Here is a 15,724-nt window from a genome sequence, read left to right as displayed (position 1 = left end):
AGAAGCCACATCAGCTTATAGGGGAAGGGAGAAGCAGCTCTGAGGGACCTGGTATCTGGACTCTGGAGGATCAAGTGGTCGGGCTTCCTAGCAAAGGCAAGGTGGCTAGGGCATGAAAGGAAAGAAAGAAAATGGCAGGCTGGTGTCAGCATATAGATAGTCAGCAACAAGGTCACGAGCTGCACCACTGCACTGTTAGTGGAAGTCAGCCGATGCTCTGAGGTCAATCTCTGTTTAACATGAGGCAAGACATAGGCAAAGTTGGTATCTGGGGGAAGTGGTGCTGCTCAGTTTCGTTAAACTTGTTCCAAGTGCCTGCCTCCAGCTGGATCAGGCCCCTACTACCTGGGAGTAGATACACTTGTCAGCTAGGGGTTCTGGCAGCATCTCTACCATAGGTAGCCCTGACAGAGAAGGCAGTCCTTTCAGGGGCCTGCTCTCTCCTTTCTGCTTCCTAAAGTATCAGGAAAAAAGAAAGTCCCTTCAGTTCCTTGAGTTCAGGAAGAGCATCTTTCCATGCTTTTATATCCAGGACTTAACATACACCTGGGCTGGCTTGACTTAATGGGCAGAACAGAAACACTAATAATTCTGTCCTGAAGAGATGCCTCTAAATGCCTTTTCCTTTAAGCATGAAATTCTGCCAAATAGAGAATTATTTAAACTTGAATAAAATGGCTACTATTTATGGAATACATGTGCCAGATACTGTGCTGGGTACCTCATAACATTATTTGAAGCAAGTCAGCTTAGCAAAAACTACAGTGTTTTCTCTGCTTGCTTTTAGGGCAGAGGTAATCACTTGCTCTTTCCATTAAAAGCAGAGCAGGTGACAGAAGCCATAAAAGAGAAGAAATCTAGAAACCCAGGCAGAGCTAGTCTGAGCAAAAGCCAAGTGCTAAAGACTAATTGCTTGGATTCAAAGCCTAGTTTAGCCATTAAGTACAAATATAATCAGAGGCAAGTCTCTTAACTTGCAAAATGGTAATAAACACAGCACTACTGCTCCAGGGCCATTATAAGCCGTAATTACATAAGCTAGCCAGTAGTAAAGTAAGTAGAATAGTGCCCAGCACACAGCAAGGTTTACTGCTATTGTCATAATCATGCTAACTGGTTGACAGCGGTGTGAAAGCAGCACTTACCCAAATTCTCTCCCTTGTAGGTGATTTTGCTGGGCCGGCAGAAAGGCAGTGAGTAGTATTCATAAGGTAGCTGGGTTCGAGAGCTGGTGAGCTTCACGGCCTGGTGGGAGAAGAAGGGGCTGTTGTCCCACCATCCAGCAGAAACTAAGATGCCTCTTTCATAACTTTGCCAGGTACCCACACATCCTTAGTACATTTGGCAACAGTATCCAATAGGCAAAGTAACTACAGCAGACCTAACTACAGTATACTACACACTGCCCACTGCCCCCAATTCTGAATTACTTCACATTTCATTAGTTTTAGATTGTGGTACAGAATTGGTTTCAAATCACAACCAAGTCCAATATACAGAATCTTCCATGTGTTGCTATGTTTTGACCAGGTAATTTCATTTCTGAACATCTTTCCTAAGGAAATAACTTCAAATGAGGGAAAAACCCTTTAATAACAAAGAAGTTCACTTTTGACTCATAACCACAGTGGTCATCTTCTTCAGTTCCTTGAGTCAGTCAAGCTCTGACTCAGGCTTGGAACCTGCTGTTCCTTTCTGTCCTCTGTACATATCTGGCTTCTGCTCACACTCAGGTTTCAGCTTAACTCCTCTGAGACCCCCTAAACAGCATATCTAATGGAACCCCCATCATCCTCTACACTACCTCAGTTCCCTCCTTTTCCTGTCTGATAAGATGTAATTATTTTGTGTACCTATTTATTAAAAATCAGCGTTCCCCCCACTAGAATTTAAGACTTAAGCTCCATAAGGGCAGAGACCTTTCGTGCCTCCGTCACCTCTGTCACTCAGCGCCTTCGAGCCAGGCAGAGGAGGTGCTCATTAAATGTTTGCTGAATGACAGAAGACAGAAAAGTAAAAAACAACTAGAAGCCCCTTCCATGGGAAACTGATCAATAAACCATGATATATTTATTTAATTAAATATTGTGTGACATTAAAAACCAGGTTTAAGATGATGAAGGAGAATAAAAAATGATGCAAGCACACAAAATATAGCTCTGGAAATGGAGTACTTACAGAAAACACCAGACCGTAGATAGTACAGAACCCATCAAAATGTTACAAAAAATAAAATTTTAACCTACATGTAATTAAAATTACCTTTATTCTTCATACAACATCTAAAAGTATAAATGACCTTTAGAATGCAGGTGTAACAACACTTCTCTACAACTCTTGCTCTGGGATTTTCCAGGTTTGAGAAGGAAATGTGTTGTACACACCATAGGTTTCCTAACACCCTCCACTGGGTCTGGAGCAGCACTTCATGTTCAGTGACTGCAAAGACAAATGCAAAAATATTCCTCTTCAGTGGGACAAGTCAATGAAAAGCTGCATGCTCAGTTCAGGCCAGCTATTGCCTCTAATGAGTTTAGAAAACGTTTTGAGTTTAAAAGCTTTTTGGATGCAGACTGAGGAGATTAAGGGCCTCTACTAAGCCCTACATAAACGGCTTGAAGAAAAATGGCCAAAAAGTTATTGTTACAACAATTTTGTGTTTCTTAGCATTCTCTCTCCAGACAGTCAGAAAAGAATCCCTATTATAAAGACATGAGTCCCACCTTTATGTTCCCTCTCACTCTCTCTTCCCACATTCTCAGGTAGGCAGGACTGGAAGCCAGAGCACCCCCAGGAGCCTTTGTGGCACAGCTTTGCTCTGGAGGGAGCTTTAGGCAGAGGCACCGAGAGGAGACCACTGCAGTGCCTAGGAGACGGGGCTCTGGACTAACCCTATGTCTTCCTCACCATGTGACTGTGAGCATATTGATTATTCCTGGGCCTCAGTTGCCTCATCTGTAAAATGTGTAGGAAATCCATAAAACATACAGACTTCACCTCAGAGGGTTCTTGGCAGGCATCCTGAGCTAAGCCATGCATAATGCCTGGCATGTAAACCACCTACAATATATGTTACTTCAATGACTGTTCTTGCAAGTCACAATTCTGACTGCCAAGGAAGAGAGATGTTCACAATATATGAACAATAACGAGCAGATGCTATGAGTTACGCAGAGAAAGCTGGTCACAGAGAGGAAGATGGAGACAGAGATGCCAAAGAGCAGGTGGCAGGTGGAGTGAAGTAGAGATGCAGAAAGAGATGGGCATGGACACACACACACAGAGAAAAGAATGTTCAAGAGCAAAGGTGAGAGAAATAGACAGGGATGCACATGCCCGTAAGCATACACAGAGACACAGCAAGAACCAGAAACGCAGACAGGCTACGGTGAAGAGGCAGGGGGAGAGCCCCCAGAACCTCAGGGCTCCCCAGGACACTCCAGGACACCACTTCCAGCCCATACAGCATGCAGTGACACTTTCTCCCAGGACAACTGGCACTAGTCTTTGTTCCCTACAACCACAGGATGGACACGAACGGCTCCCCGTGGTCCTCTAAGCAGCACAGAGGCTCCAGGGGTTCAGAACACACTTACCTTGATCTCTACCGGGTCATTCTGGTGGAAGTTGATTGGTGCGACCCCAGGGACATAGAAGGCGCTTGACTGACCCGTGAGAGAGAGAAGCAGCAAGGACCACGGCAACCACTCCTGCTTGGAAGAGGGGAGGCCGCGGATGGAGTGGGAGAAAGAAGTGAGCACCCCCTGGGGAGATCAAGTCACACCACTGTCATGTCTGTTTTATCTGACCTGGTGTCGCCCTCTATTCCTGGAGCCTGAGAACCTTGTAAATGTTGCCCCCTGAAGGCCCCCAGGATTGCCACAAGACAGTTCTGCACTTTAGGAATAAGCTAGAAAAGGGGTCAAGTAATTGATATCTGGGTAAAGGGGAAGACTGTCCAACAGGAACCACATCTCCCATTTCTGGATCAATCTTTTAACGATTTCATGGTGTATCACCCTTCAGGATTCCTAGTGGGAAATAAAAGTCCACAATGTTCCATTAATTCTCATTTCTTTTTACAGCAACAGGCACTTTGTCAGGAAGCTCCGATGTTACCTATCTATGTTACTATAAGCTTCTCCGAAATTCTTTTGGCCTCTTATCACCTCCCACTCAGCTTCAGCCACACGAGCCTTTTTGCTGTCCCCTGACAAGAAGCCCTTCTTCACCCGAGGGCCTTCTCCCAGAATGCCTTTCTACAGACACCCGCATGGCTCATCTCTTTCCTTATTTCATTTGGGTCTCTCAAATGCCACTTCCTCAGAGAAGCCTCACTGACATCCTACTTGACATGTCATGTATTTATTTGCACTGATGTCCCTTCTACTCAAATACAGTCTTGGTAGGTGCAGGGATGATATCGCAGCACCATGAACACTGCCTGGCATAGAGTGGGCACTCAGTATGTATCTGCATGCAGGACAGTCACCAGAGAATCAAAGGCGAGAGAGATCAATCTGTGACCTGAAGAAGTCCACCCCATCTGAACATCTCCTTCCCTCCAATGAGAACAGTGCTTTATTCCTTGAAATAACTGGAAGAGCTGCCTGATTCTCCTCGCCCTGCCTGGGCTCAACAAGGAACTTTCCTGAATCACACACCTGCATCACGACCTCAACTGTGTTTCTGCATCGGCCTTCTCTCTCCATCCTTTCACTGCTGCTGGATTTCAGAGCCCCCAGCAGTGGTCACAGCCCCCTCCATCCATCCCGTTCCCCCACCCCCACCACATACATGTATGTACTCAGATGATTCTTTCGGTTTTATAGCTTGGGCAAAGTCTTAAAAATAATATATTCACAAAGTTTTACCCCTGATTTGTTGTGAATGTTTAAATATCTGCCAGCTGATATTCATTATGAAATAAGGATGAGTGAAAATGGTTAAGCAGGTGTACTGTACTTTGTAATTAGGAGGTTGGCAGAATTAGAAGTGAGAGCAAGAAAATCTTTAAAAGAAATGACAAGAAGGTAAAAATTGTTTCATGGGGTAGGATTCCATATAGGAAGACAGTACTTTTCCCTCTTTCCTCCATTTTTCTTTTTTAAATTTAAATAAATTTAGATTCATACAAGAGTTATAAAAACACTATGGAGATCCCATATACTCTTCACCTAGTTTCTCCTAAAGTTAACATCTTATATAACCATGGGGGAGTAAGGCTTTTAAAAAATAACTAGCTTAAATCTTTTTTGAAAAGTAAAATACATAAAGTAAATCATTCAAACATATAAATGGGTACTGCCATGAAAAATAAATCTTCCTCAGACTCCAGGTCCTCATGTACAAATGCTATCACCAGTTCCCTGAAAATACTTTTATTATTTTTTATTGTTTGGAGACAGTCCTGCTCTGTCACCCTGGCTGGAGTACAGTAGTTATCATCATAGCTCACTGCAACCTCAAACTCCTGGGCTTAAGCAATTGTCCTGCTTCAGCCACCCAAGTAGCTGGGACGACAGGTGCGTGCCACCATGCCTGGCTAATTTTTCCATTTTTTTGTAGACATGGGATCTCTCTGTTGCTCAGTCTGAGCTCAAGCAATCCTCCCACCTCAGCCTCCCAGGATCACAGGCAGGAGCCACTGTGCCGGCCTACATTTTCATACTTTCTCCCAGAATAGTGATGGGAAGCCTACCAAAAGCAGGCTAGGTACAGCATCTGATTTCCTCTCCATCAGATTTCCTCCACTTGACTGGTCATCTGAAGATTCTGGCTCTCCCTCATCGGAACCCGCAGCACCCTCATTTGTCAGTTGTTAGAATGTTAAGTACTCCACATAAGAGATATTAACTCTACCCTCTTTTTCCCTCGAATTCCCCTCTGTACCTGGATTCCAGTGAATCACAATATAAGGAAGGCAAACCCTGTGTTACTGGCATAAACTGCCATCCAAAAGTTGCTAAAAAAAAAAATGAACTCTCTGGGCGGCGCCTGTGGCTCAGTGGGTAGGGCACCGGCCCCATATAACGAGGGTGGTGGTTCAAACCCGGCCCGGCCAAACTGCAACAACAAAAAGAATAGCCGGCTGTTGTGGTGGGCGCCTGTAGTCCCAGCTACTCAGGAGGCTGAGGCAAGAGAATCGTCTAAGCCCAGGAACTGGAGGTTGCTGTGAGTTGTGACACCACAGCACTCTATGGAGGGTGACCAAGTGAGACTCTGTCTCTAAACAAACAAACAAACAAACAAAAAATCAACTCTGAATTTTTGAAAAACAATGCAGAAAACAGACAATCCTCACACAAAGATATTATCAACAAACCACAAACCAATTTATCTCAGGAAGAATCAAGAGATGAAAAACAGCAAAGGATATCTTTACCATATGCTAGAATCTTTGAAAATAATAAGTTGGCAACGAAAAGCAATTCAGAAGTTGAGCTTGGGACTAATGACTGTCAGATGACACTCTTCATTTTAGATATAAAAATGTCACTGGTTTGGTATTCTCATCTGACTGGATGGATAATAGATGGAAACACTTCTAGGGGTCAGTTTGACACTCTGTATTGCATTTGAAAAGCTCCCCCCCATGCATACTCTTTGATTTTGTAATTCTAATTATATAAATGTAAAGAAAAACATGGCAACTGCCAAAGTGTGCACATAAAAGGGTGTTCACTATAGCATTATTTAAAACAGTAAAATTGTTCATGACTTGGGATAGTAAAACAGTCAATGTTAGTGGAATGAGTTAAATTATATGTCCATTTATCCATTTAAGTAGCTGTTAAAAATGGTGATATATTTCTTGAGTGGGAACATTTGGCTTTAGATTCAGTAGAAAAAGCTGGGACAGAACACTGTATGGTAAGATGTATTTATTTATGTATTTATTATTATTGCAGTTTTTGGCCAGGGCCAGCTTTGAACCTGCCACCTCCAGTACACTGGGCTGGCGCCCTACTCCTTGAGCCATAGGTGCTGCCCAAGATTTATTTATTTTCTTAAAGTTATCTTTGGGAGAATGTTTAGGAGGCAAAATGTGTTGTCTGAGTAACGGACTTTTCTCCTTTTTTGGGCATGTAAGTATTTGCTAGTTTTTCTTAAAGGATTATGTAGTATTTATAACACTTAATAAATGAGGTGAAAGAAAATATCACTGTCTGAACAGAGAGGTTATAGAAATAGTAACTTGGTATGGAGGGCCCTCCCCCTGCTGGCCCTAATGCCTTTTCACCAACACCTCTCACCTTAGCTTTGTAAGTCTTCAGGAGACACAAAGACTGTCCCTGCCATTGGTGAGCAGACTCACGTAGGTTGTTTCTGACACTTGATCTTGGAGGTCCAGTTTGAAATATTTCTTCCAGGCAGCGCCTGTAGCTCAGTGGGTAGGGCACCGGACACATACACGGAGGCTGGCGGGTTCAAACCCGGCCTGGGGCCAGCTAAAATTGCAATAATAACCGCAACAATAATGACAACAACAACAACAAAATAGCCTGTAGCCCCAGCTACTTGGGAAGCTGAGGCAACAGAATTGCTTATGCCCAAGAATTTGAGGTTGCTATGAGCTGTGATGCCATGGCACTATACCTAAGCTTGAGACTCTGCTTCAAAAAAAAAAAAAAAAAAAAAAATATATATATCTTCAAGAACTCCCTCAGAGTCTCACAAAGAGAATTAGTCTCTTCCTTACTTTTCAAGGCATTTTATAAATATCTCTATGATGACACTAGAGAAAAAGAACAAAAAATATCACCCAATACCCAAATGAACTTTCACACTTACACAGTTCAAAGACTGCAGCTTAACTTGTGTGGCAAACATTTAAATCCATGCTTGTTTAAGTTACACTCTCCGTGGTAAGTTAAAGTTGTTTAAATATCAGCCATCTCTCCACCTGCACTCATCACTTGTCTGGCTTTGTTGATGGGGGAACCCAAATCTTTCCCAAGCAAATTAATAAGAAGCACCAACCAACTTCTGATATATAAAAGTATGAAACTATCCCCTCATACACAGGTTTAATATTAGTCGTTGCTACATCCCCTTGTGACTCTGATAAAAAACAAAAATTCCTCACATTTAAGTTTTTGACACCTCCCCACCTTTCCATCTGTCCAAGGACCTTGGCTGAGAATCCCTGAGAACATTTATCACCCCTAAACGATATTTGTATGTCTAGGATAGCAGTTCTCAATTCACTGGGGAACTTTAAAAAATACCAATGTCAAGGTCTGATCCTAGATTACAGATTATCCTAACCAATTATAAGTTGGAATCTCTGAGAGATAGTTTTATTTCAGTACATTTATAATGAAGAGTCTCTAGATCCTTACTGTTCAAAGTTGAATCCTCTGGGGAGCAGCATCACTATTACCTGGAAACTTACTAGGGGGAGATGTAGAATCCTAGGCCTGTCCCTAGAACAGTGAATCACAGCCTGCATTTCAGCAAGCTCCCAGGAGTGCTTCTTAAACTTTAACTTCAGCAAGTTAAAGAAGCACTCCTCTTGACCTGCAGTCCCCAACCCCAAGGCTCCAAACCAGTAGCAGTCCTTGGCCTGTTAGAAACTGGGCTGCATAGCAGGAAGTGAGAGTGATGGGGTGAGCAAAGCTTCATCTGTATTCACAGCCGCATCACCACCTGAGCTCCACCTCCTGCCAGATTAGTGGTGGATTAGATACCCATAGGAGCACAATCCTACTGTAAACTGCACATGCGAGGGATCTGGGTATGATCCTTATGAGAATTTAATGGAGGGGTCCTCAAACTTTTTAAACAGGGGGCCAGTTCACTGTCCCTCTGACCGTTGGAGGGGCAGACTATAGTTAAAAAAAAAACAAACTACAAACAAATTCCTATGCACACTGCACATATCTTACTTTGAAGTAAAAAAACAAAATGGGAACAAATACAATCACATGGCCTCATGTGGCCCGCAGGCCGTAGTTTGAGGACCCTTGACCGCCTGATGATCTGAGGTGGAGATGTAATCCACTCGAATCATCCAGAAACCATCCCCCTAGCTGTGGAAAAACTATTTTCCAAGAAACTGGTCCCTGGTGCGAAAACGGTTGGGGAACCACTGCTCTAGACATCCTGAAGTGCCGTCACTGGTCAAGTAGAAGGGTCTATCATAGATGAAAAAGCCCCTTACAAGAAGGGTATATTTCTCTTTGACTAGGTTTAAAACTACATCCTGACAATCAATTGGGGGGCAGCTATCACATCCTAGGGAAAGCATGAACTTGGGGCCCCAAAATAAAGGCGGAGAGTTAGAACCCATTCTTCAGCTGTGCAGCTCTGGGCAGTCAACTTTGCTGAACTCTGTGTCCTCGCTGCTTAAGATGGATTTGTATGTTAGAGGTGGAGCTCAAAAGAGATCTGAAAACACTTAACAAACAATAAGCCACTACTCTCATCATATATAAGGTATAGGCAGTCCCCGAGTTACAAACATACAACTTACGTACAACTTACACTATGAACAAGGGCCATTATAGGTAATAGGTAAATGTACCTATTCCAACTTACATACAAATTCAACTTCAGAACAAACCTATAGAACAGTGCTTCTCAAACTTCCTAATGCCGTGATGTATTTTTATTGTTACAAAGGGGTTGTGACCCATAGGTTGAGAACTGCTGCTATAGAACCTATCTCATTTATAACCCAGGGACTGTGTATTATTGGTTATAATAGCATGTGTTCAGAATTTCTCCTCCTAAGGAGCTGGACGCCAGACCTTTTTGTCTTATCTGATAGGTGATTTGAAGCCAGGGCAGAGGATTACAATCTCCTCTAGTTATCGGCACAATTAAATCTAAGAAGTTACTTCAGTTCTGCCTCCTATTGAAACGAAATCCTCCAGGCTCTGCCAAAAGACACCACCCTGGGGAACTTGAGGACTCGCTGAGAAGCTCAGCTTGCAGACAAATGAAAAGCAAATCCTGAAAGAATTCAATACACCTTTGTTCCCAAGTCTGAAACCCATGGAGCAAGTACACACACAAAAACAAAAACAAAAAGACAAAAATGAGGACAACACTCTAGTGGGAAAACCACACTAAAAGGCAGCAAGAAGCTGCAGAATCACTAAGCACATACTAAGTACAAGGTACTGTGGCAGACACGGTCCCTTCCTCCCATTCACCACTTTCAGAGTCCCCATGTTGGGCCAAGCACTTCACCCTGACCTGTGCCATTTTCACAACTACACCTACCTAGAGACTTCTGTTACTATTTGGCAGTTGCCTGCCAGTTACTCTGAGACCCAGAGGCAAAATAACTTGCCCAAGGTCATGAAGCCAGAATGTGGAGGTACAGGTATGTTCTTTTCAATTAGGTGAACTATATTACAAGATGATGAGAATGTAACATGTTGATAACAATGGCAGTTACTTAATAACATTTACTGAATGCTGATCGTGTGCTAAGCATAGTTCTAGGTTCTTTTCACCTGATATCTTGGTCTAGACAACAATTCTATGAGATACGGTCTCTTATTATTCCTGTTTCACAAATGAGGAAAAATGAGACTCAGAGAAGCAACTAACCTGGGTTTAACCTGGCTGACCCAGGGTTTGTACCCAGGCTATCTGAGCCCAAAGCCCATGTTCTATCCAGTACAGAAAATAGTTCACCATTAAAAAAAAAAAATCTCTTTAGAGGGCCGGGCACGGTGGCTCACGCCTATAATCCTAGAACTCTGGGAGGCCAAGGCAGGTGGATTGCCTGAGCTCACAGGTTCGAGACCATTTTCACAGACCCTGTTTCTAAAAATAGCTGGGCATTGTGGCGGGCGCCTGTAGTCCCCGCTACTTGGGAGGCTGAGGCAAGAGGATCACTTGAGCCCAAGAGTTTGAGGCTGCTGAGAGCTATGACACCACAGCACTCTACCAAGGGTGTCAAAGTGAAATTCTGTCTCAAAAATATAATAAAATAAAAAATCTCTTTAGAAACAGGGTCTCCCTCTGTCGCCCAGGCTTCAGTATAGTGGCATGATCATAGGTTACTGCCGGCTTGAACTCCTGGGCTCAAGTGATCCTCTTGTCTCAGCCTCCTGAGGAGCTAGGACTACAGGCATGTGCCACCACACATGCCCCAGCGTACTTTTTAATTTTTGTAGAGACAGAGTCTCCATGTGTTGCCTAGGCTACTCTCAAACTCCTGGGCTCCTCTGGCCTCTCTAAAGTGTGCAATTACAGGTGTGAGCCACTGTGCCCAGCCTTCACCATTTATGTATAGACCACCTACTATGGATCAGGTACTGTGCCAGCCTCACAAAACACATCACATAACCGCATGCCCACAACAAGTTTTCAGCTAAGTAGGGCAGAGACAAGCTATTAGCCAATCACAACACTAGATCCCAGATGTCATCAGCAGGTTGAGACACTAAGAACAGTATGTTGGGGAGTACACAGGAGCAGCAATATGCCCGGTCTAGTGCGCAGGGAAGGAGCATATATCTAAGAACTCAAGTCTACTCTAAGACCTAAAGGGAAAGGAGCAGAGAGAAGTTGTTCCAGGAAGAACAGAACACAGGCACAAAAGGCCTGGTGAGAACTGAGTTCTGGCAGGTGAAGTACGGGCTGGTGTTTCTCAAACTTTAATGTGCATTTAAACCTCCTAGTGACTTTGCTGAATGCTGATTCTGATTCAGTAGGTCTGGAGTGGGGTCTGAGATTCCGCACTTCTAACAAGCTCCTAGGTAATGAGACTTCTGACTTATGAAACATCTTTTTTTATTTTTTTATTTTTTGTAGTTTTTGGCTGGGGCTGGATTTAAACTGGCCACCTCTGGCATATGGGGCCCGCGCCCTACTCCTTTGAGCCACAGGCGCTGCCCTGAAGAATCTTTTGATAGCAAGCTTGGTTAGGTCTATGCAAAGTAAGGAGGCTGGAAAATGGGAGAGATTTTACACAAAAGTCACATTGAGGACTTTGGGCTTTGTTCTTAGTGCAGTGGGAAAACGGAAGAACTTTAAGGAGAAAAGTAATAAATCATATCTGCAGTTGTAGAGATTATTCTGGCTACTATGTATGTGTATTTGGGGGAAGGAGGGTGGTGTGCAGTACATTTCTACTCTAGAGACACAGTAATGTGCAGTCCTAGATGTGACACCTAATAAGAATAAATGAAATCACCTTTCAGTTATGAAGAGAAGTAGCAGCCAGGTGGGGCAGTAGATTCCAGGGTCTGCTAAAAGTATTTGCATGTCTAGCAAGTCCCCAGGAGATGCTGATACTGCTGTTCTCAGGAATCACACTTTGAGAAAGTATATCCATATGTTCTTATAATACTTCTGTTTCAATACTTCTGTTATAGTGTAGTGGGAAAAGCTAAAGCTTTGAGGGCCACACAGACATGAATTCAAATCCTAGACCTACTACTTCCTTGTTGCATTACTTTGGGTAAGTTTTGAAAACTTTTTTGAGTCTTGATTTTCTTATCTGTAAAATAGGAAAATACTAACTTCGTGGTGGGACAATGGTAAAGATTAAAGTACACAAAGCACCTAGCACACACTACGTGCTTCATAAAGCAGAGTAGCCTTGTTTTGGGTTGCACTAAAAAAACAGAAGCAAAGAATACACTGCAAAGAGGAAGATGTGGGCTCAATCTGAGGAATCTTCCAACAAAAGAAATTATCTACTCACAGAAAAGGCTGTCACAATGAGCTACTAGCGAGAAGGAAGCAGGTGATCACGGAAGGGGGGAGTCAGAAGTCTTATGATCTCCCTTGAAACTCAAGAAGCTTATGATTCCCTTGAAAATACAGGACATTCCATCAATGCAGGTAAACTTAAAGTAGAATAAAACAAAGCAAAGCTCCATCCAGAGTTGGGTTTGATAAAGGCAGTTTTTCAAAGAACCTCAATGGTCATGTGATTGCAGAGTCCAGAGAGGGAAAGTGACATACTCGTGGTCACAAAGCAAGTTACCTGCAGAGTGAAGAAAATCCAGCTGCACCAAATCTGGCACAGCTGAATGTGATCAGAGGTCTCTCCCCAGGGTGGAAGCCATGCTCAGCACAGGTTGGGGTTGTGACTAGAGCTATCCAAACAACTGTGTTGCCATAGATGAATGCTTTTTTCCTCTCTTGACCTGCCCTAAGCTTTTCCCTCCATGACCCTTTGTCTCCCTTGTCCCTCCCCTAATTCAATGCTTTTCCTCGAACAAACCACTGTAATTGGTTTGTTATTTATCCTTTACGTTGGAATTATTTTGAAAAGATGAATAGTATAGGTAGATTAGTTTTACTAAATACTAAAATATAGAGCTATCCAAACTTTGCTACTGAAGAAGGCAGAAAGACTTAAAAGTACATTGAAACAGAAGTATTATAAGAACATACGGATACATTTTAAAATAATCTTGATGTAAAGTTTCTTAAGAATGAAACAAAATCCAGAGAATATAAAGAAAAGACATACAAAAAAAGAAAAAATATGCATACCATAGAGAAAGAAAAAGACATCATTTAACACACTTGACAAAGAACTTATTTCTTTAATATACTAAGAACTCTTAGAAATCAATAAAGGGCAAAAAATAAAAAATAAATTATGAGAGGGCAATTTTTAAAAAAAAGTCCAAAGGCTGGGCACAGTGGCACAAACCTGTAACTCCAGCACTTTGGAAGGCCGAGGCAGGAGGACACTTGAAGCCAGGAGTCTGAGATCAGCCTGGGCAACATAGCAAGACTCGGTTTCTTTTCTTTTTTTTTTTTTTTTTAATTGTTGAGGATTGAGGGCACAACACTCAGTGACTTAAAAAAAAAATTAGCTGGGGGTGGTGGTGCACGCTTATAGTTGCAACTATTCAGAAGGCTGAGACAGGAGGATCACTTGAGCCCATGAATTTATGGTTACAGTGAGCTGTGGGAGCACCACTGTACTCTGACATGGGCAACAAAGCAAAACCCTGTCTTTGAAAAAAAAAAAAATGTTCAAATGGCCAAATACAAAAAGATTCTCAATATCTTCATAATTTAAAAACTGCAAGTCGAAATAACGATATCTCATTTTTCATTTTTCTACCTAGCAGAGTCAAAAAACTTTAAAAAGTCCGATTACACTGGATACAGATTATGAAGGGCAATCTAGCAATAGATATTTAAATGGGAGGTAGAATTATTATTAAGGGATTGCTAACATAAGTTACTAAGTAAAAAAAAAAAAAGGTACAGTAGTTTATTGCCTGGTCTCACAAGTCTAAATAAATATTTCTTTCTTTATTTTTAATAGAGACAGGGTTTGGCTCTTGCTTAGGCTGGTCTTGAACTTGTGAGCTCAGGTGATTCCACCTGCCACCTCTGCCTTCCAGAGTGCTGGGATTACAGGTGTGAGCCACTGTGCCCTGTCTGTCTAAATAATTTTTTAGAAATTTGTCCCAAAGCCAGACAAAGACATCACAAGAAATGGAGGCTACAGATAAATAACTATTATAAACACAGATGAAAAAAATTCTTAACAAAATATTAGCAAACTGAATCCAAGTTTATTTACCATGACCAAGTGGGATTTATCTTAGGTTGGTGTAGTATCTGAAAATCAACATAATACACAATATAAACAGAATAAAGGACAAAAACCACACCATCATCACAACAGATACAAAAAAAGTCCTTGATAAAATCCAACACATATTCACCATAAAAACTCTCAACAAGTTAGGACTACAAGGAAACTTCCTCAATCAGATAAAAGGCTGCTATGGAAAACTCACGCCAACATCATACTTAATAGTGAAAGACTAAACGCTTCCCTCTAAGACCAGGAAGAAGGCAAGCATGTACACCCTTGCCATTTTTATTCAATACTATGCAATAAGCCAATGCACTAAAGCAAATAATTAAAAATTAGGCCATCCAGATAAAAAAGGAATAAGTAAAAAGTGCTTTTATTTTCAGATTACGTGACTTTGTACCTAGAAACCCCCAAGGAATCCACAAAATAACTACTAGAACTAATGAACAAGTTGAGCAAGATCAGATTGCAAGATGAATATATAAAAATAAATTGTATTTCGGCGGCACCTGTGGCTCAAAGGAGTAGGGCGCCAGCCCCATATGCTGGAGGTGGCGGGCTCAAACCCAGCCCCGGCCAAAAACTGAAAAAAAAAAAAAAAAGATTGTATTTCTACATACTAGCCACAGTCAAAAAATAAAACTTAAAAAGTTCTACTTACTATCAAAAGGAATAAAATATATAAGAATAATTTTTTTTGGGGGGGGAAACAGAGTCTCACTTTTTCACCTTTGGTAGAGTGCTATGGTGTCATAGCTCATAGCAACCTCAAACTCTTGGGCTCATGTGATTCTCCTGCTTCAGCCTCCCAAGCAGCTGAGACTACGGGTGCCCACCACAATGCCCCGCTATTTTTAGAGATGAGGTCTCACTCTGGCTCAGGCTGGTCTCCAACCAGTGAACTCAGGCAATCCACCCGCCTCAGCCTCTTAAGTGCTAGGGCCACTGTGCACTTGTGTATTGAAAATCGTGAAGCGCTGCTAAAAGAAATGAAAGAAGACCTAAGTAATACGGGAGATAGTCCATGTTTATGGATTGAAGACTCAATACTGCTAGGATGTCAATTGTCTCCAAACTGATCTACAGAGTCAACACAATCCCTATTAAAATTCCAGGAGCCTGGGTGATGCCTGTGGCTCAAGGAGTAGGGCGCCAGTCCCATATGCCAGAGGTGGCGGG

At 42.3% G+C, this 15,724-nt stretch overlaps 1 protein-coding gene across 4 annotated transcripts in view; it reads right to left on the bottom strand.

Annotated features, from left to right (window-relative positions):
- TM9SF4 (transmembrane 9 superfamily member 4) overlaps positions 1 to 15,724 on the bottom strand; it is a 52,694-nt gene that overhangs the window by 27,488 nt on the left and 9,482 nt on the right. For 3 of the 4 annotated variants that reach the window (XM_053573591.1, XM_053573593.1, XM_053573592.1), the window contains 2 exons: positions 3,597 to 3,710; positions 1,146 to 1,245 (listed from right to left, as the gene is read on the bottom strand). In XM_053573591.1, coding sequence (XP_053429566.1) covers positions 1,146 to 1,245; positions 3,597 to 3,710 — 214 coding nt within the window. Of the gene's footprint in view, positions 1 to 1,145; positions 1,246 to 3,596; positions 3,711 to 7,256; positions 7,446 to 15,724 lie in introns of those variants that run through there. The other variant, XM_053573590.1, reaches the window with a different exon arrangement.

The sequence above is a fragment of the Nycticebus coucang genome, chromosome 21, assembly GCF_027406575.1.
Source record: "Nycticebus coucang isolate mNycCou1 chromosome 21, mNycCou1.pri, whole genome shotgun sequence".
In the NCBI taxonomy this organism is placed as follows: domain Eukaryota; kingdom Metazoa; phylum Chordata; class Mammalia; order Primates; family Lorisidae; genus Nycticebus; species Nycticebus coucang.
This window is presented reverse-complemented; position numbering and strand designations above follow the sequence as displayed.